The sequence below is a fragment of the Carettochelys insculpta genome, chromosome 22, assembly GCF_033958435.1.
Source record: "Carettochelys insculpta isolate YL-2023 chromosome 22, ASM3395843v1, whole genome shotgun sequence".
Lineage (NCBI taxonomy): Eukaryota > Metazoa > Chordata > Testudines > Carettochelyidae > Carettochelys > Carettochelys insculpta.
Genome location: NC_134158.1, coordinates 3,365,959 through 3,386,715, shown reverse-complemented (window position 1 = coordinate 3,386,715; position 20,757 = coordinate 3,365,959). Strand labels below are relative to the sequence as shown.

Below are 20,757 nucleotides of genomic sequence, written 5' to 3'. Positions count from 1 at the left end.
GTGCCCTCCCTTCTAACAAGAGCTGGGCCATTGATGATCTCAGGGAGACGGCCCCCTCCCAGCCAGCCTGGAAATTTGCAAACCAAACTGCTTTCTGAGAGTTGTTTTGTGAGTCCCAGACGCAGAATCCACATGGAGGAATCCCTGTTTATCCCTTACTGGCCCACCAGGCCCACAGCTCCTTTGTCCTTTTACCTCCAACTTCTGCCTCCCAGTGGAATCAGAATTGGAGTCCAGTGTGAGAATATAAGTGTTTCTAGCATCTGGAGATGGGGAATTGCTGAACCTCTCCTGCATCCTACAGAGACTGACTGTGCAGCTGTTTTACTTGGTTCTCACAGGGCTGCTCACACTACCTGATAGTTTTCACTTTACTTGCACCAGCTTCCAATTCCTGAGAAACTTTTACCCTGCCTGCTTTGGACCCTTGCAGAGCACAGCCAGTGGTTTCACACTCAGGCAGGTCCTGGCCATCAGGAGCTGAAACAAACTTCTCCCCAGGCAAAGGGCTGCTCTGGTGCTTACAGACAAGCACCTTTCCTGTTCACTCTCCTTCACCTCACTCCCATTTTCTGCAGTACCCACAGACAGGTCAGGAAAAGTTTCAGGGAAATTCTCTTCCTTAAGAGCTTCCCCAAACACTAACTCACCCCTGTCTGCCTCCACGGGGGCACTGCTCCCTTGAGCCACAACCAGCTCCTGGGGTTCACCTACACCCAGGATCACTTCTGGCCCATCAGGCAGATTCCCACGTAATCCCCCTCCAGGCAGACAGCCAGTACCACCAGACAGAAGGTCAGGGTCCCTTTCCTCCCTTCTGCTACCAGCTCCTTTATCTTCATCACTCAGCATAACTCCATTGCCCGTCTGTTCTTGTGTCCTGGCGAGAGGATGACTCTGGTAGGACAGAGTCCTCTCACCCCCTCCCAGTAACACCTCAGCATCAGGCAAAGAACAAGTACCAGAATCGTCTGGTCTCTGGGATTCCCTGATGATACTAACTGGATCAGACCGAGTTAAAGCATCATCCCCCCGAGAGACACAGAGGTAGGCCCACTTCCCATCTGGGCTTCAGCTGCCCTCAGATCCAGCTCTGGGATCTTGGCTCCATCTTGAGCCCCCACAGGCTCAGGCAAAGGATTCACTTCCCCAGAAGCAGAAGCACTTTTCTTGCACCAAGGACCAGTGTCCTTAGCAGTGACACCACTGCCCATCCCAGAGCCATTCCCTCTGCTCCAGCCCCCATGGCTGGATTCAGAGACACACCTGGAATGCTCTTTTCTGGTGGTTCCTTCTCCAGCCACCCCAGGCTGGGGAATCTTCCTCAGACAATGGGCTAGTTTCCTCATTGGCATCTTTTCCAAACGCAGGCTCTGCTCTCTCCCCAGGCTGCTGCTGCTGTTCAACACAGACAGACAATGGGAGACACTCTCTCCTTTGTCCCAGCCCCCCCGGCTGGTCTCCACACACACACAGAAGGTGAAGCAGCTTCTCTCACAGACAACTTGCCATTCCCAGTGGATCAGCTGCTTTCCTGCACAGCCACACAGGCACCTTCCTCGGCCCAGGCCTGGAAAACTCTTCGCAGGTCTGTCTTGGCCACTAGTAGATGATGGGTTGGAATCGCTCCTTCCCTCCTTGAGCTGCGGCAGGCCACTCGGTTCAGAGCTCCAGGCAGTCCAGGGTTCCCTGCCCCGATCCGGGCTCACCTCTGCAGGATTCTCCTTAACCCTCAGCTCTGCCACTGCACATCGACGCTGCCTTGTCCAGCTTTTTTAATCTCGATTCGGTTTCCAGGTGCTGCCACTTCACAGCAGAGTTGCTGACCGTGGTTGCAGGCTCTCAGGCTGATGCCCTCTGCACCCCACGATTCCTGGAAGAATCCCTTCAGTGTGCCAGGCTCCTTGCGGGTCACAAGCTGCCCAGGGTTAGGCCATAGGCCCCTCTGCCCTCTGGGACCGACTCCAACAGACTCCCAGCGGAACCCCTTCTTCAGTGTGACACCCGCTCTCAGGGACCATGAGCACCCTGTCTTGGGAAGAACTCATTCAGCGTCAGCCTCCTCAGGGGTCACTTGTTCCTGGGGGTTGGGCTCTCGGCCCCTCCACCTTCTGGGACCGACTCCAACAGATTCCCAGGAGTAACCCCTCCTCAGGTGTGACACCCCCTCTCGAGGACCACGACCGCAGTTGCTTGGGTTTGGCCGCAGGCCCCTCCGCCTTGGGGAACTGCACCTCACTGCCCTTCAGCACACCTGGGTCTCGCAGGCCCCACTTCTTCCAGGGCCCCGGTCACTTACTGCTGGATGCTCCATCCTCGGGGTGCAGAACATCCCACTCCTGACACCAGTGTGATGGGGTTCTGGGGTCCCCCAAGCTCTGCACCCCGTCCGCAGGCAGGAGAGTCTCTCACTCAGCAGGAGAACAGCGGGTTTATTAGCCGACAGGACACAGCATCGTACAGAGGAGTCAGTGCAGCTGGCAGAGACAGCCAGTCCAATCCATGTTGGGGAGAGGAGGCCCCGAGGGGCCCCCAGAGCTGGGGCCTTGCCCCCTCCTTTGTCTTTCTTTCCCTCAGCCCAGACTAACTGCTTCCAACTCCCAGTTCCAATTCAAACCCCTCAGGCTCCACCTCCTCCTTTGTCTCCCGTACAAAGGTGTTACCTGGTCGTCAGGGTTACCCTCAGCAGGACCCCACACCCTCTGTGAGCCACTCACATACACACAGGTATCCCCAGCTGGAAGAGAATGACCGATCCGGGGGGGCAGAGCCTCTCCCGGCAGAAAGTGGCTGGTCAGCCTCGGGAAGCGTTTCGGATTCTCCGACAGGAGCTGGGGCTCGACGCCGTCAGACAGACGCGGTGCCCGCCAGGTCGCGCTCAGCTAGCGGTGGTCCATCACGGGCAGAGTCCCCCGCCGCAGAGCTGCGACGGCTGGAGCTCGAAGTGAAATTAAAGGAACTGGAAGCCCAGGAACGGCAGAGGGAGCGTGAGTGCCAGGAACGAGAAAGAGCGTGAGCATGAGCGCCAGCTACAAGAGACACAGCGGGAGGAGAGAAAGCGAGAGCGGGAGGAGAAAGAACGAGAACGGAAGGAGAGAGAGCGAGAGCGGGAGCATGAGCGGGCCATGGCAGAGGCGAGACGCCAAGAGGCCCCAGCTGCGGTAAGCGGGGAGAGGGCCAGATGGCTCGGGGTGGCCAGTCACTTGGAGACGCGTGTGCTGGCCCAGTGTCAGGACCCAGGGGACATGGACGAGTTCCTCACCGCCTTTGAGCAAGCCTGTGAGTTGCATGAGGTTCCCCCAGCTGAGTGGCTGCGGCACCTCACCCCCTTGCTGGGCCAGAAGGCCACAGCGGTGCTCAGCCAGCTGGAGGGGCTGCAGCCTGGGGACTATGAACGGTTCAAACAGGCCCTGCTGCATAAGTTCGGGCTGACTCCGGAGATGTACAAGAAGAAGTTCCAGGAGGCACAGAAGAGGCCAGAGGAAACCCATGTAGATACAACCGCCCGCCTGAGGCAATACTACCGGAAGTGGGCGTTCGGAATGGGAGCCCAGTCCGTAGAGGACCTGATCGAGCTGGCGGTCGTGGAGCGATTCTACGAGATGTGCGCACCTGACCTGAGGGTGTGGCTCGTGGACCGGAAGCCGGGGGATTCACACAATGCAGGGAAACTGGCAGATGACTTCACAAACAGCCGGGCCAGGTTTGAAAGTGAGCCCCACAGAGAGAGGGAGTCCCGGAGAGAGAGGGAGTCCCGGAGGGAGAGGGAGTCCCGGAGAAGCCGAGAATCTCAGAGAGACCGGTCCCTGACTGTACGGCAGAGGGGACCACCTCTTGGGCGAGCCCAGGAAAGAGGGGCCAGCCACCCACCCCCCAGAGAGCCAAACAGAGCCCGGACAGAGCAGCCGGCCCGAGGGACACAACAAAACCCAGGCTGTTATCGCTGTGGGCGAAAGGGGCATAGAGCAGCCCAGTGCCCCAGGCTCCCAGACAGGTTGAGCAGGCCGGGGGGTCATGGAGTCAACTGGGTGGAGTCCCAGAAGCCAGAGGGGCTGGCGGCCAAGGCGGGTGGTGCTGACAGTGGGCACTCGGATTGGGCCGAGTCCGCCCCACAGACCAGCTCCTCAGGGGGACCAAATGCTCAGAGGTCAGTTTACAGAGTGGGGGCAGCACTACCTCTGTGGAGCAAGTGTCTCAAACACCTCGAAGTAGACGGGAAAAAGGTCACGGGGTTCTGGGACACAGGCGCTGACGTGACGCTGGCCCGACCCGGGGTGGTGGCACCGGGCTGCATGATACCCGATTCCCACCTGACGATAACAGGAATTGATGGGACCCCTTTCAAGGTGCCCATGGCGAGGGTGCACCTGAAATGGGGGAAGAAGGAAGGCCCCAAGGAGGTGGGCGTGCACAGCCATTTGCCGGCGGACGTACTGATGGGGGCTGACCTGGAGAACTGGCCAGGTGAACGCCCTCGTGCCCTGGTCCTGACCCGTAGCCAAAGAAAACGAGGGGTGCGTTCCCCAGATTCAGGGGTACAGGCCCAGCCAAAGTCACAGGAGCCACAGGGGCCAACCCTGAGAGAAAGGGGGCCCCTAAAAACCAGATCTCACAGGCCAGGTGTGCTGGAGCCAGGCAGGGATGGGGAAGTAGCATCCGCCCCTGCCCCAGCCGAAGAATTCCAGGCAGAGCAGCAGAGAGACCCCTCCTTGCAGAAGCTGAGGGAACTGGCCAGTCTCAGCCCAGCTCCACAGCTGGGGGAGGGCTGCAGGGAGAGATTCCTGTGGGAAAAGGGATTCCTGTACCGGGAGTGGGTTCCCAGATGCAAAGCGGAGCCATGGAAGGTACAGAGGCAACTGGCGGTTCCCCAAAAGTACCGGCACAGGTTGCTGTACCTAGCCCATGATATCCTGCTCGCAGGACACCAGGGGATCCACTGCACTAGGAGAAGGTTGTTACAGAACTTTTTCTGGCCAGGGATCTTTGCAGCTGTCCGTCTGTATTGCCTGTCCTGCAATCCCTGCCAGAGGGTAGGGAAGACCTGGGACAAGGGGAAAGCTGCCCTGAGGCCACTGCCCATCATAGAGGAGCCTTTCCAGAAAGTGGCTATAGACATAGTGGGACCGTTCAGCAAGGCAACGTGTTCTGGGAAGAAATATATTTTGGTAGTGGTAGATTTTGCCACGCGATACCCAGAAGCAGTGGCCTTGACCTCTATCGACGCTGACACCGTGGCGGATGCACTGCTGTCCATTTTCAGCAGAGTGGGGTTCCCCAAGGAGGTCCTCACAGATCAGGGGTCCAACTTCATGTCGGCCCTACTGCAAAGCTTGTGGGACAAGTGTGGGGTCCGGCACACCTGGGCCACAGCCTACCACCCGCAGACCAATGGGCTGGTGGAGAGGTTCAATGGGGCTCTGAAGCAGATGCTGAGAACCTTCATGAATCAATACCCCCATGACTGGGACAAGTACTTACCCCACCTGCTGTTTGCATACAGGGAGGTGCCCCAGGAATCCACGGGGTTCTCCCCGTTTGAGCTGCTGTACGGAAGGAAGGTACGGGGACCCTTGGACTTGCTCAGAGAAGAGTGGGAGGGGACGGCCTCTCCTGAAGGGGAGTCAGTGGTACAGTATGTACTGACCTTCCGGGAAAAACTCACCGAGCTCATGGGCCTGGCCAGGGAGAACCTCTCCATGGCCCAAAGGAAGCAAAAGGTCTGGTATGACTGTAACGCCCGGGCCCGAGCCTATGCCACTGGGGACCAAGTGATGGTCCTTGTACCTGTGCGGCGGAAGAAGCTGCAAGCGGCCTGGGATGGGCCCTTCAAGGTCGTCAAACAGCTAAATGACGTGAATTATGTGGTGGAACTGTCAAACCGGGCCCACAGCCACTGGGTCTATCATGTGAACATGATGAAACCTTACTGGGACAGAGAGAACTTGGTGCTGGCCGTGTGCAGACACTGGGAGGGGCAGGGGGATGATCCCTTGGTGGATTTGCTCACAGGGACTGGAGCCGGCTCCTTGCTGGAGTCTATTTCCCTCTCAGACCAGCTGACCCCTGCCCAGCAGATGGAGATCAAGGAGGTGCTGCATTCGCATCAACAGCTGTTCTCGGACAGACCCGGACGCACTGACCTGGCTGTCCACTGAATAGAGACAGGCACCCACGCCCCTATCAAGTGTGTGCCATTCAGAGCCACAGGGAGGACGGCTCAGGACATAGAGCGGGAGGTTGATGACATGCTGGCTCTGGGGGTGATCCAATCCTCCTCCAGCCCCTGGGCCTCTCCCGTGGTGTTAGTCCCTAAAAAAGATGGATCTGTTCGGTTTTGTGTGGACTATCGCAAGCTTAATGCCATCACCGTATCGGACGCCTACCCCATGCCCAGGCCTGATGACCTTTTAGACAAGCTGGGGGGAGCCCATTACCTCACCACCATAGACCTCACCAAGGGGTACTGGCAAGTGCCATTAGACCAAGATGCCCGGCTGAAGTCGGCTTTCATCACCCCTGTGGGGCTCTACGAGTTCCTGGTCCTGCCCTTTGGCCTCAAGGGGGCACCCGCTACCTTCCAGCGTCTGGTGGACCAGCTACTGAAAGAGATGGAGAGCTTTGCCCTGGCTTACATGGACGACATTTGCATCTTCAGCCAGACGTGAGAGGACCATGTGTCCCAAGTCAAGCAGGTGCTGGACCGACTCCAGAAGGCCGGTCTGACTATCAAGGCAGGGAAGTGCAAGGTGGGAATGGCTGAGGTGACCTACCTGGGCCACAAGGTGGGCAGCGGCTGCTTAAAGCCAGAGCCAGCTAAAGTGGAGGCTGTCAGAAATTGGCCCACACCCCAGACTAAGAAACAGGTACAGGCCTTCATTGGGATGGCAGGGTACTACCGGAGGTTTGTGCCCCACTTTAGCTCCATCGCAGCCCCCCTCACGGAGCTGTGTAAAAAGGGAAAGCCTGACAAGGTGGTCTGGACAGAGCAGTGCCAAGAGGCCCTCTGCGCGCTGAAGGAGGCTCTGGTCAGGGCCCCAGTGCTGGCAAATCCAGACTTCAACAAACCCTTCCTGGTGTTCACCGATGCCTCAGACGTGGGGCTGGGGGCGGTGCTAATGCAGGTGAATGACAAAGGGGAGAAACACCCCATCATGTACCTGAGTAAGAAGCTGCTGCCCCGGGAGCAGAGCTACGCGGCCATAGAGAAGGAATGTCTGGCCATGGTGTGGGCGCTGGGGAAGCTGTAGCCGTACCTGTTTGGACGGCGTTTCACCGTGTACAACGATCACTCACCCCTGACCTGGCTGCATCACATGAAAGGGGCCAACGCCAAGCTCCTGCGGTGGAGTCTGCTCCTGCAGGACTACGACATGGAGGTGGTCCATGGGAAGGGGAGCAATAACACCATAGCCGATGCGCTGTCACGCAGGGAGGGCCCCGATCTTCCCCAGGTCACTGGCTAAGTGACCCCGCTCAGTGCGGTCTGGAAGGGGGGAGAGATGTGATGGAGTGGGGGGAGTGCATGTGTGAGTCAGGCTGGATGTCTGAGGCAAGCAGCAGCTCCCAGTGGCTAAGGATGACCCTGGGGCTACAACTGGCAGGTAACACCTCTGCCCTGAACAAAGAGCAGGGAGGAGCTGAGCTGGGTTTTGAATCGGGGCGGCAGTGAGAGGCTAGGAAAAGGGAGAGCTGGAAGGCAGCCAGCCTGAGGAGGGGGAAAGCTACACCCCAGAGGGGCACCCCTCGGGGTCTTCTCCCCCGGACGGGTTGGAAGGACTGTCTCTGACTGCTGTGCTGTCGCTTCTGTGAGAAACTGGGCATCTGTTGCCTAATAAACCTCCTGTTGTACCTGCTGAGTGAGTGTCACTCCTGCCAGCAGACGGGGTGCAGTGCAGGGGGACCCCTGAACCCCATCACACACAGCCACCCCCGCCCCATGCAACAGTCGACAACCCGCACCCAGCAACGGTTGTCAACAACCCTGCATGCACAGCCACCCCCGCCCTGTGCAACAGCTCAAAAACCCCTGCCCAGCAACGGTTGTCAGCAACCTTGCATGCACAGCCACCCCTGCCCCGCGCAACAGCTCGACAACCCCTGCCCGGGACCCGGCAAAGCTTGTCAACAACCCCTGCATGCACAACAACCCCTGCCTCGTGCAACAGCTCAACAACCCCCACCCAGCAATGCTTGTCAACAACCCTGCATGCACAGCCATCCCTGCCCCACGCAACAGCTCGACAACCCCCACCCAGCAACGCTTGTCAACAACCCTGCATGCACAGCCACCCCCGCCCCGCGCAACAGCTCGACAACCCCTGCCCGGGACCCGGCAAAGCTTGTCAAGAACCCCTGCATGCACAACAACCCCTGCCTCGTGCAACAGCTCAACAACTCCCACCCAGCAAAGCTTGTCAACAACCCTGCATGCACAGCCACCCCCGCCCTGCACAACAGCTCGACAACCCCCACCAGGCAAAGCTTCTTAGCAACCCCTGCATGCACAGTGTGATGGGGTTCAGGGGTCCCCAAGCACTGCCCCCATCAGCAGGCAGGAGTGACTCTCACTCAGCAGGTAGAACAGGAAGTTGATGAGGTGACAGAGGCCCAGCTCAGCACAGAATTGTCAGTACAGCCGGCAGAGACAGTCATTCCAACCCATCCTGGGGAGAGGAGCCCGAGGGGGGCCCCTCTGGGGTGTAGCTTCCCCGCTCGCCAGGCTGGCTGCCCTCCAGCTCCCTCTCCCCCGCTTCTAACTGCCGCCTCCGATTCAAAACCCCCCTTTGGCTCCTCCCTCCTCTTTGTTCAGGGCAGAGGTGTTACCTGCCAGTCTAGGTTATAGCCCCAGGGGCCATTCTTAGCCGCTGGGAGCTGCTCTGCCTGTCACACACATCCAGCCTGAGTCTCACAAAGGCACTCCCCCCACTCCATCACACACAGCCACCCCCACCCTGCGCAACAGCTCAACAACTCCTATCCTGGGAAATAGCTTGACAGCAAACCCTTTTCATCCAACAACCCCTTCCCTGCGCAACATCTCGAAAATCCCACTTGAGCAACAGCTCAATAACTGCTGCCTGGTGCAACAGCTTGTCAACAAACCCCATTCACACAACAATCCCCTGCCTCAGGCAACAGCTCAACAACCCTCACCCTGGGCAACAGTTTGAAAACTCCCATATCAAGCAACAGCACCACAGCTGCTGTCTGGATAACACTTCAATAAGTTTCACCCCACGCAATAGCTTGTTAGCAGGCCTTGCTCACCCAACATCCCCCCCTCTTGTGCCACAGCTCAACAACCCCTGCCCTGTGCAACAGCTCATCAACAATCTCTGCAACAGTCATCAACACCCCCCACCCTGCACAACACCTCGAAAACTCCTGCCCCATGCACCAGCTCCACACTCCAGTCCCCCCTGCCATGCAGCACAGCCAACCACAACAACCCTCCCCACTGCTCAACGCACCACCACACCCTGCAACAGTACGACACACACCCAGCACCACAACCACCTCTGGTCACACCTCACAGCAAAACGCTACAGTCCCGTCTGATGCTCCGCGGTGCCGCACATGAACCCTCCGCGCAACATGCAGAACTCCGCAGGCACTCAGCACAACAACAAAACAGCACTCGCCCAAACACACTGTGACACACCCAGCCCCAGAAGTACCAAGCACCTCAGCTCCCCACCCCGGAACACACCCAACGACATCCCCTAGCTCCCCATGTGCCCCCTGTCCTCGACTCACACACCTGTGTGCTCCCCTCACCCTGGTCACACCCCGACATCCCCTATATCCCCCGTGTGCCCCCCACGCTCGGCTCACACACCTGTGTGCTCTGCTCACCCCGGTACACACCCCCCAACATCCCCTAGCTCCCCCGTGTGCCCCCCGCCCTCGGCTCACACACCTGTGTGCTACGCTCACCCCGGTACACACCCCCCAACATCCCCTAGCTCCCCCGTGTGCCCCCCGCCCTCGGCTCACACACCTGTGTGCTACGCTCACCCCGGTACACACCCCCCAACATCCCCTAGCTCCCCCGTGTGCCCCCCGCCCTCGGCTCACACACCTGTGTGCTACGCTCACCCCGGTACACACCCCCCAACATCCCCTAGCTCCCCCGTGTGCCCCCCGCCCTCGGCTCACACACCTGTGTGCTACACTCACCCCGGTACACACCCCCCAACATCCCCTAGCTCCCCCGTGTGCCCCCCGCCCTCGGTTCACACACCTGTGTGCTCTGCTCACCCTGGTCACACCCCGACATCCCCTAGCTCCCCTGTGTGCCCCCTGCCCTCGGCTCACACACCTGTGTGCTACACTCACCCCGGTACACACCCCCCCAACATCCCCTAGCTCCCCCGTGTGCCCCCCGCCCTCGGCTCACACACCTGTGTGCTACACTCACCCCGGTACACACACCCCCAACATCCCCTAGCTCCCCCGTGTGCCCCCCGCCCTCGGCTCACACACCTGTGTGCTACACTCACCCCGGTACACACCCCCCCAACATCCCCTAGCTCCCCCGTGTGCCCCCCGCCCTCGGCTCACACACCTGTGTGCTACGCTCACCCCGGTACACACCCCCCAACATCCCCTAGCTCCCCCGTGTGCCCCCCCGCCCTCGGCTCACACACCTGTGTGCTACACTCACCCCGGTACACACCCCCCAACATCCCCTAGCTCCCCCGTGTGCCCCTCGGCTCACACACCTGTGTGCTCTGCTCACCCTGGTCACACCCCGACATCCCCTAGCTCCCCCGTGTGCCCCCTGCCCTCGGCTCACACACCTGTGTGCTACGCTCACCCCGGTACACACCCCCCAACATCCCCTAGCTCCCCCGTGTGCCCCCCACCCTCGGCTCACACACCTGTGTGCTACACTCACCCCGGTACACACCCCCCAACATCCCCTAGCTCCCCCGTGTGCCCCCCGCCCTCGGCTCACACACCTGTGTGCTACGCTCACCCCGGTACACACCCCCCAACATCCCCTAGCTCCCCCGTGTGCCCCCCGCCCTCGGCTCACACACCTGTGTGCTACGCTCACCCCGGTACACACCCCCCAACATCCCCTAGCTCCCCCGTGTGCTCCCCCGCCCTTGGCTCACACACCTGTGTGCTCTGCTCACCCCGGTACACACTTCCCAACATCCCCTAGCTCCCCCGTGTGCCCCCCGTCCTCGACTCACACACCTGTGTGCTCTGCTCACCCTGGTCACACCCCGACATCCCCTAGCTCCCCCGTGTGCCCGCTGCCCTCGGCTCACACACCTGTGTGCTCTGCTCACCCTGGTCACACCCCGACATCCCCTAGCTCCCCCGTGTGCCCCCTGCCCTCGGCTCACACACCTGTGTGCTCTGCTCACCCTGGTCACACCCCGACATCCCCTAGCTCCCCCGTGTGCCCCCTGCCCTCGGCTCGCACACCTGTGTGCTCTACTCACCCTGGTCACACCCCGACATCCCCTAGCTCCCCTGTGTGCCCCCTGCCCTCGGCTCGCACACCTGTGTGCTACAATCACCCCGGTACACACCCCCCAACATCCCCTAGCTCCCCCGTGTGCCCCCCGCCCTCGGCTCACACACCTGTGTGCTACGCTCACCCCAGTACACCCCCCCCAACATCCCCTAGCTCCCCCGTGTGCCCCCCGTCCTCGACTCACACACCTGTGTGCTACACTCACCCCGGTACACACCCCCCAACATCCCCTAGCTCCCCCGTGTGCCCCCTGCCCTCGGCTCACACACCTGTGTGCTACACTCACCCCGGTACACACCCCCCAACATCCCCTAGCTCCCCCGTGTGCCCCCTGCCCTCGGCTCACACACCTGTGTGCTACACTCACCCCGGTACACACCCCCCAACATCCCCTAGCTCCCCCGTGTGCCCCCCGCCCTCGGCTCACACACCTGTGTGCTCTGCTCACCCTGGTCACACCCCGACATCCCCTAGCTCCCCCGTGTGCCCCCTGCCCTCGGCTCACACACCTGTGTGCTACACTCACCCCGGTACACACACCCCCAACATCCCCTAGCTCCCCCGTGTGCCCCCTGCCCTCGGCTCACACACCTGTGTGCTCTGCTCACCCCGGTACACCCCCCCCCAACATCCCCTAGCTCCCCCGTGTGCCCCCTGCCCTCGGCTCACACACCTGTGTGCTACACTCACCCCGGTACACACACCCCAACATCCCCTAGCTCCCCCGTGTGCCCCCTGCCCTCGGCTCACACACCTGTGTGCTACACTCACCCTGGTACACACCCCCCGACATCCCCTAGCTCCCCCGTGTGCCCCCTGCCCTCGGCTCACACACCTGTGTGCTACACTCACCCCGGTACACACCCCCCAACATCCCCTAGCTCCCCCGTGTGCCCCCCGCCCTCGGCTCACACACCTGTGTGCTACGCTCACCCCGGTACACACCCCCCAACATCCCCTAGCTCCCCCGTGTGCCCCCCGCCCTCGGCTCACACACCTGTGTGCTCTGCTCACCCTGATCACACCCCGACATCCCCTAGCTCCCCCGTGTGCCCCCCGCCCTCGGCTCACACACCTGTGTGCTCTGCTCACCCTGGTCACACCCCGACATCCCCTAGCTCCCCCGTGTGCCCCCTGCCCTCGGCTCACACACCTGTGTTCTCTGCTCACCCTGGTCACACCCCGACATCCCCTAGCTCCCCCGTGTGCCCCCTGCCCTCGGCTCACACACCTGTGTGCTCTGCTCACCCCAGTACACACCACACAACATCCCCTAGCTCCCCCGTGTGCCCCCCGTCCTCGACTCACACACCTGTGTGCTACACTCACCCCGGTCACACCCCGTCATCCCCTAGCTCCCCCGTGTGCCCCCCCGCCCTCGGCTCACACACCTGTGTGCTACACTCACCCCGGTACACACCCCCCAACATCCCCTAGCTCCCCCGTGTGCCCCCCGCCCTCGGCTCACACACCTGTGTGCTACGCTCACCCCGGTACACACCCCCCAACATCCCCTAGCTCCCCCGTGTGCCCCCCGCCCTCGGCTCACACACCTGTGTGCTCTGCTCACCCTGGTCACACCCCGACATCCCCTAGCTCCCCCGTGTGCCCCCCGCCCTCGGCTCACACACCTGTGTGCTCTGCTCACCCTGGTCACACCCCGACATCCCCTAGCTCCCCCGTGTGCCCCCTGCCCTCGGCTCACACACCTGTGTTCTCTGCTCACCCTGGTCACACCCCGACATCCCCTAGCTCCCCCGTGTGCCCCCTGCCCTCGGCTCACACACCTGTGTGCTCTGCTCACCCCAGTACACACCACACAACATCCCCTAGCTCCCCCGTGTGCCCCCTGCCCTCGACTCACACACCTGTGTGCTACACTCACCCCGGTCACACCCCGACATCCCCTAGCTCCCCCGTGTGCCCCCTGCCCTCGGCTCACACACCTGTGTGCTACACTCACCCCAGTACACCCCCCCCAACATCCCCTAGCTCCCCCGTGTGCCCCCTGCCCTCGGCTCACACACCTGTGTGCTACACTCACCCCGGTACACACCCCCCAACATCCCCTAGCTCCCCCGTGTGCCCCCTGCCCTCGGCTCACACACCTGTGTGCTACACTCACCCCGGTACACACCCCCCAACATCCCCTAGCTCCCCCGTGTGCCCCCCGCCCTCGGCTCACACACCTGTGTGCTCTGCTCACCCCAGTACACACCCCCCAACATCCCCTAGCTCCCCCGTGTGCCCCCCGCCCTCGGCTCACACACCTGTGTGCTCTGCTCACCCCAGTACACACCCCCCAACATCCCCTAGCTCCCCCGTGTGCCCCCCGTCCTCGACTCACACACCTGTGTGCTCCCCTCACGCTGGTCACACCCCGACATCCCCTAGCTCCCCCGTGTGCCCCCCGCCCTCGGCTCACACACCTGTGTGCTCTGCTCACCCCGGTACACACCCCCCAACATCCCCTAGCTCCCCTGTGTGCCCCCCGCCCTCGGCTCACACACCTGTGTGCTACGCTCATCCCGGTACACACCCCCCAACATCCCCTAGCTCCCCCGTGTGCCCCCCGCCCTCGGTTCACACACCTGTGTGCTCTGCTCACCCCAGTACACACACCCCAACATCTCCTAGCTCCCCCGTGTGTCCCCCGTCCTCGACTCACACACCTGTGTGCTCCCCTCACGCTGGTCACACCCCGACATCCCCTAGCTCCCCCGTGTGCCCCCCGCCCTCGGCTCACACACCTGTGTGCTATGCTCACCCCGGTACACACCCCCCAACATCCCCTAGCTCCCCTGTGTGCCCCCCGCCCTCGGCTCACACACCTGTGTGCTACGCTCATCCCGGTACACACCCCCCAACATCCCCTAGCTCCCCCGTGTGCCCCCCCGCCCTCGGCTCACACACCTGTGTGCTCCCCCGACCAGCCCTGAACGCAGCCGGGGGTGATGGAGCTCCCCACTTGCTTTAACCCCTTTTGCTCTCGCCAGGTGGCGTGTACAAGAAGATTGGCTACTACGACAGCACCAAGGACAACCTTTCCTGGTACAACAACGACAAGTGGATCGGTGAGTCGGGGTTGTCCAAGCTGCTGGGGTTGTGGGACCTGCCCTCATGGGGTCCCCCGCTAAACATCCGTCCCCGCCCACCACCGGGTTTGTGGGATCTGCCCTCCTGGTTTCCGCCCCACTGAGCATCCGTCCCCGCCCACCGCCGGGGTTGTGGGACCTGCCCTCCTGGGGTCCCCCGCTAAACATCCATCCCCGCCCACCACCGGGTTTGTGGGATCTGCCCTCCTGGTTTCCGCCCCACTGAGCATCCGTCCCCGCCCACCGCCGGGGTTGTGGGACCTGCCCTCCTGGGGTCCCCCGCTAAGCATCCAGCCCCGCCCACCACCGGGGTTGTGGGACCTGCCCTCCTGGTTTCCCCCCCACTGAGCATCTGTCCCCGCCCACCACCGGGGTTGTGGGACCTGCCCTCCTGGGGTCCTCCCGCTGAGCATCCGGCCCCCCCCACCACCAGGATTGTGGGACCTGCCCTCCTGGGGTCCCCCCGCTGAGCACCCAGCCCCACCTGCCGTCGGGGATTGTGGGATTGCCCCCCAGGGGTCCCCTTGCTGAGCGTCCGCAGAGGATTGTGGGCATCCTTCCCAAGGTTCCAGTTGCCAGGGTAGCTGGCCCTGCCTGCTGCCGGGGATCATGGGACCCCACTCCCAGAGAGCATCACTAGGTCTGTGCCTCCACCCCGCCAGGGACTGTGGGAAATCTCCCCTGGGGTTCCCGTCGCTGCGGGCCTGGAGCTGCCACATGCTGGGGGCTGGGAACATCCCACAGCACCAAGGGGTGTTGCTCCCACTGCCAGGGATTGGGGAACCCCCCCATGGTCCCATTGCCGGGGCCTGGACCCTGCATCCAGGGGTTGTGGGGACAGTGCCTTGGGGTCCTGCCTCCCAGGGTCCCATTGCCGGAGCCTGGCCCCTGCAGCCAGGGGTCATGGGGACAGGTGCCCTGGGTTCCCCCCCCTCAGGGTCCCATTGCCGGGGCCTGGCCCCTGCATCCAGGGGTTATGGGGGTGGGTGCCCTGGGGTCCTGCCCCCCAGGGTCCCATCCAGCCGGTGGGGACTGCAGGAGATGTTGCTGAGAGGGTTTGATGGGGTTCGGGATCCCCCAAGCTCTCCACCCGGCCGCAGGCAGGAGTCACTCTCACTCAGCAGGAGAACAGCGGGTTTATTAGCCGACAGGACACAGCATCGTACAGAGGAGTCAGTACAGCCGGCAGAGACAGCCAGTCCCATCCATGTTGAGGAGAGGAGGCCCCGAGGGGCCCCCAGAGCTGGGGCCTGGCCCCCTCCTTTGTCTCTCTCTCTCCCAGCCCAGACTCACTGCTTCCAACTCCCAGTTCCACTTCAAAACCCTCAGGCTCCACCTCCTCCTTTGTCTGCAGCCCAGAGGTGTCACCTGGGCACCAGGGTTACCCTCAGCAGGAGCCCCCCGCCCTCTGTGAGCCCCTCACGTACACACAGGTACCCCCCACTCCATCACAGGGGGCAGACAGGTCCCCGTGGGCGTGGGGGGCTTGTTTGGCTGTGGGGTGCTCCGGGGGCAGTGGAATTGCTGGGGACGCCGCCCCCTTGCCTGGAGGCAGAGCCCGTCTGGCCCCTCCAGAGGGGAGAGCTCGGGGGGGGTCTGTGCTGGGGTGAGCTTCCCTCATCGTGTTCTCTGCTGCAGGGGGCACCCCGCCAGCCGACTACACGAAGGTCATCACCACCTTCCGCTTCCTGTCCCAGAAACTCTTCATCTCCGTGTCGGTTCTGGCCAGCCTGGGCATCCTGCTGGCCGCCGTCTGCCTGGCCTTCAACATCTACAACGGGCACGTCCGGTCAGTGCCCCACGGCCCTGCCCCACGAGTACCCCCATCCCCTGCCCCACGGCGAGCCCCAGCCTGGGCATCCTGCTGGCCGCCGTCTGCCTGGCCTTCAACATCTACAACGGGCACGTCCGGTCAGTGCCCCACGGCCCTGCCCCACGGGTACCCCCATTCCCTGCCCCACGGCGAGCCCCATCCCTTCCCCAACAGCGACCCCCAGCCTGGGCATCCTGCTGGCCGCCGTCTGCCTGGCCTTCAACATCTACAACGGGCACGTCCGGTCAGTGCCTCGCGGGTACCCCCCACACCCCTCTGCCTGGAGTATGAGCCAGGCCGTGGGACATCCCCAGGCAGCAGCAGTTTCTGCAGCAGGCTGGTCTCTGGGGAGGGGAGCCAGGCTTTGGAGCACCCAAAAGTGACAGCGGTGTCTGAAGGGGCTGATCTTGGGGGGAGAGCTGGGCTGTGGTGCTCCCTCGTGTGACGTCCGTGTCTGGAGAGGCTGGTCTCTTGGAGGGATTCTGGCTGTGATGCTCACTCGTGCGACAGCCATGTCCAGAGGGGCTGGTCTCTGAGGGGGAGCTGGGCTGTGGTGCTCCCACGTGCGATGGTCAAGTCTGGAGGGGCTGGTCTCTGAGGCAGATCCTGATTGTGGTGCTCCCTCGTGCGATGGCCGTGTGCGGGGGGGGCTGGTCTCTGAGGCGGATCCTGGCTGTGGTGCTCCCTTGTGTGACGGCCGTGTGCAGGGGGGCTGGTCTCTGAGGACGAGCCGGTCTGTGCCTCCCCCCCGTGCAACAGCTGTGTCTGGAGGGGCTGGTTTCTGAGGCGGATCCTGTCTGTGGTGCTCCCTTGTGCGACGGCCGTGTCCGGGGGGGGGGGGGGCTGGTCTCTGAGGGGCATCATGGCTGTGGTGCTCCCTCGTGCGACGGCCGTGTGCGGGGGGACTGGTCTCTGAGGAGGATCCTGTCTGTGGTGCTCCCTCGTGCGACGGCCGTGTGCGGGAGGGCTGGTCTCTGAGGCGGATCCTGTCTGTGGTGCTCCCTCGTGCGACGGCTGTGTCCGGGGGGGGGCTGGTCTCTGAGGGGCATCATGGCTGCGGTGCTCCCTCGTGCGACGGCCGTGTCCGGGGGGGGGCGGGGCTGGTCTCTGAGGGGCATCATGGCTGCGGTGCTCCCTCGTGCGATGGCCGTGCGGGGGGACTGGTCTCTGAGGCGGATCCTGGCTGTGGTGCTCCCTCGTGCGACGGCCGTGTGCGGGGGGACTGGTCTCTGAGGAGGATCCTGTCTGTGGTGCTCCCTCGTGCGACGGCCGTGTGCGGGAGGGCTGGTCTCTGAGGCGGATCCTGTCTGTGGTGCTCCCTCGTGCGACGGCTGTGTCCGGGGGGGGGGGCTGGTCTCTGAGGGGCATCATGGCTGCGGTGCTCCCTCGTGCGACGGCCGTGTCCGGGGGGGGGGGGGGGGCTGGTCTCTGAGGGGCATCATGGCTGCGGTGCTCCCTTGTGCGACGGCCGTGCGGGGGGACTGGTCTCTGAGGCGGATCCTGGCTGTGGTGCTCCCTCGTGCGACGGCCGTGTGCGGGAGGGCTGGTCTCTGAGGCGGATCCTGGCTGTGGTGCTCCCTCGTGCGACGGCCGTGTCTGCCCTGCAGGTACATCCAGAACTCCCAGCCCTATCTCAACAACATGACGGCCGTGGGCTGCACGCTGGCGCTGGCCGCTGTCTTCCCCCTGGGGCTGGATGGCTACCACATCGGGGCTGGTCTGTTCCCCTTCGTCTGCCAGGTGGGGCGGCGCCGGCCGGGGTGTGCGGGGGCAGCCAAGCGGGCAGGGCTCTGGGCCCAGGGGGCGGGAGGGCACAGATGGGGGGGCTGAATTCGGGGGAGGGGGGTCATGGTGGAAGTGGGGGGATGCTGAGGGAGACCCAGTGGGACTGGCTGGGGCCCAGCCAGGGGGGTAGGGCTGGCTGGGGCCAAGCGAGGTGGGGGTTAGGCCTGGCCAGGGCCCAGCGGGGGAGTGGGGCTGGCCAGGGCCCAGTGGGGGGGGTGGGTAGGGCTGGCCAGGGCCCAGTGGGGGGGGGTGGGTAGGGCTGGCCAGGGCCCAGTGGGGGCGGGGGTAGGGCTGGCCGGGGCCCAGCAGGGTGGGGGGTAGGGCTGGCTGGGGCCAAGCGGGGTTGGGGTGGGGCTGGCCAGGGCCCAGTGGGGGCGGGGGTAGGGCTGGCCGGGGCCCAGCAGGGTGGGGGGTAGGGCTGGCTGGGGCCAAGCGGGGTTGGGGTGGGGCTGGCCAGGGCCCAGTGGGGGCGGGGGTAGGGCTGGCCGGGGCCCAGCAGGGTGGGGGGTAGGGCTGGCTGGGGCCAAGCGGGGTTGGGGTGGGGCTGGCCAGGGCCCAGTGGGGCTGGCCGGGGCACAGCAGGGGGTAGGGCTGGCTGGGGCCCGGCAGGGTATCTGACCCTGCTCTCGGCCCCCCGGCAGGCCCGGCTCTGGCTGCTGGGGCTGGGGTTCAGCCTGGCCTACGGCAGCATGTTCACCAAGATCTGGTGGGTGCACACCGTCTTCACCAAGAAAGAGGAGAAAAAGGAGAGACGCAAGGTGGGGGGGGAGTCGGGGGGGTCCTGGGGGGGGCCGGGCTGAAGGGCGTAGGGGGGGTCCTGGGGGGGGCCGGGCTGTAGGGCATTGGGGGGGCCCTGGGGGGGGCCGGGATGAAGGGCATTGGGGGGGCGCTGGAAGGGCCGGGCTGTAGGGCGTGGGGGTGGTCCTGGAGGGGCCAGGCTGTAGCGTGCGGGGAGGGCCGTGGGGGGGGGGCCGGGCTGAAGGGCATTGGGGGGGTCCTGGGGAGGGCCAGGCTGAAGGGCATCAGGGGGGCCCTGGGGTCATGTGGGGAGCAGGGGGCAGAGTGCCTGGGTAGCTGGTGGTGCTGTGGGTACAGAGAAGCACTGTGGAGAGGGGGGCACCATGGGGCACAATGTGAGGTGCTAGAGAGTGCAGTGAAGCATGGGGTACTGGAGGGCACAGTGGGGCTGGGGGCGCAGTGGGGGCTGGGTGAGGGGGCGCTGGGGGCCACAGTGGGGGCTGGGGGAGGGGGCGCTGGGGGCCGCAGTGGGGGCTGGAGGGGCGCAGTGGGGGCCGGGGCAGGGGGCGCTGGGGGCCACAGTGGGGGCTGGAGGGGCGCAGTGGGGGCTGGGGGAGGGGGCGCTGGGGGCCGCAGTGGGGGCTGGAGGGGCGCAGCGGGGGCTGGGGGAGGGGGCGCTGGGGGCCGCAGCGGGGGCTGGGGCGCTGGGGGCCGCAGTGGGGGCTGGAGGGGCGCAGTGGGGGCTGGGGGAGGTGGAGCTGGGGGGCGCAGTGGGGGCTGGGGCGCTGGGGGCCACAGTGGGGGCTGGGGGAGGGGGGGCTGGGGGCCGGAGGGGCGCAGTGGGGGCTGGGGGCGCAGCGGGGGCTGGGGGAGGGGGCGCTGGGGGCCGCAGTGGGGGCTGGAGGGGCGCAGTGGGGGCTGGGGGAGGGGGCGCTGGGGGCCGCAGTGGGGGCTGGAGGGGCGCAGCGGGGGCTGGGGGAGGGGGCGCTGGGGGCGCAGTGGGGGCTGGGGCGCTGGGGGCCACAGTGGGGGCTGGGGGAGGGGGGGGCTGGGGGCCGCAGTGGGGGCTGGAGGGGCGCAGCGGGGGCTGGGGGAGGGGGCGCTGGGGGCGCAGTGGGGGCTGGGGCGCTGGGGGCCACAGTGGGGGCTGGGGGAGGGGGGGCTGGGGGCCGCAGCGGGGGCTGGAGGGGCGCAGTGGGGGCTGCGGGGGCTGGAGGGGCGCGCGCGGCGCGGGACGGCCGCTGACTGTGCTGTCGGGCAGACGCTGGAGCCCTGGAAGCTGTACGCCACGGTGGGGCTGCTGGTGGGGGTGGACGTGGTGGTTCTGGCCATCTGGCAGATCGTCGACCCGCTGCATCGCACCATCGAGGTAACGCCCCAGGACAGGACAGGACAGCGCTGCGGGGGGCGGGGGGCGGGGCCCACGCGGGGGCTCGGCTCCTCACACGCGCTCACCCGCCCTCCTTCCCCCCACCGCAGGAGTTCACCAAGGAGGAACCGAAAACCGACATCGACGTCTCCATCCTGCCCCAGCTGGAGCACTGCAGCTCCACCAAGATGAACACCTGGCTGGGTGGGCAGGGCTGGGCCAGGCCCTGGGGGGAGGGGCCAGGCTGGGGGGGAGGGGAAGCGTGGGGGGGGAGGGACTGGGGCCCATGCCCAGGCGGGGGACGGGCAGTCTGTGGGAAGGAGTGGGGCCCATGCCCAGGTGGGGGAGGGGCGGTGTCTGGGGGAGGGAGTGGGGCCCGGGTGGGGGAGGGGCAGTGTCTGGGGGGAGCCGCGCCCTAGGTCCATGGGTGGGGGCTGGAGTTTGGGGTCAGTGACCCCCATAC

General features: G+C 64.5%; 1 protein-coding gene across 2 annotated transcripts in view; it reads left to right on the top strand.

Annotated features, from left to right (window-relative positions):
• The window catches only part of GABBR1 (gamma-aminobutyric acid type B receptor subunit 1), a 42,396-nt gene that overhangs the window by 18,695 nt on the left and 2,944 nt on the right, over nucleotides 1-20,757 (top strand). For both annotated transcript variants that reach the window (XR_012648515.1, XM_075016921.1), the window contains exons 13-18: nucleotides 14,491-14,568; nucleotides 16,228-16,378; nucleotides 18,010-18,142; nucleotides 18,829-18,945; nucleotides 20,187-20,294; nucleotides 20,405-20,498. Coding sequence is in view for 1 of the 2 variants with exons in the window: in XM_075016921.1 (XP_074873022.1) it covers nucleotides 14,491-14,568; nucleotides 16,228-16,378; nucleotides 18,010-18,142; nucleotides 18,829-18,945; nucleotides 20,187-20,294; nucleotides 20,405-20,498 (681 nt within the window). In the remaining variant the exon portion in view is untranslated. The remainder of the gene's footprint in view (nucleotides 1-14,490; nucleotides 14,569-16,227; nucleotides 16,379-18,009; nucleotides 18,143-18,828; nucleotides 18,946-20,186; nucleotides 20,295-20,404; nucleotides 20,499-20,757) is intronic.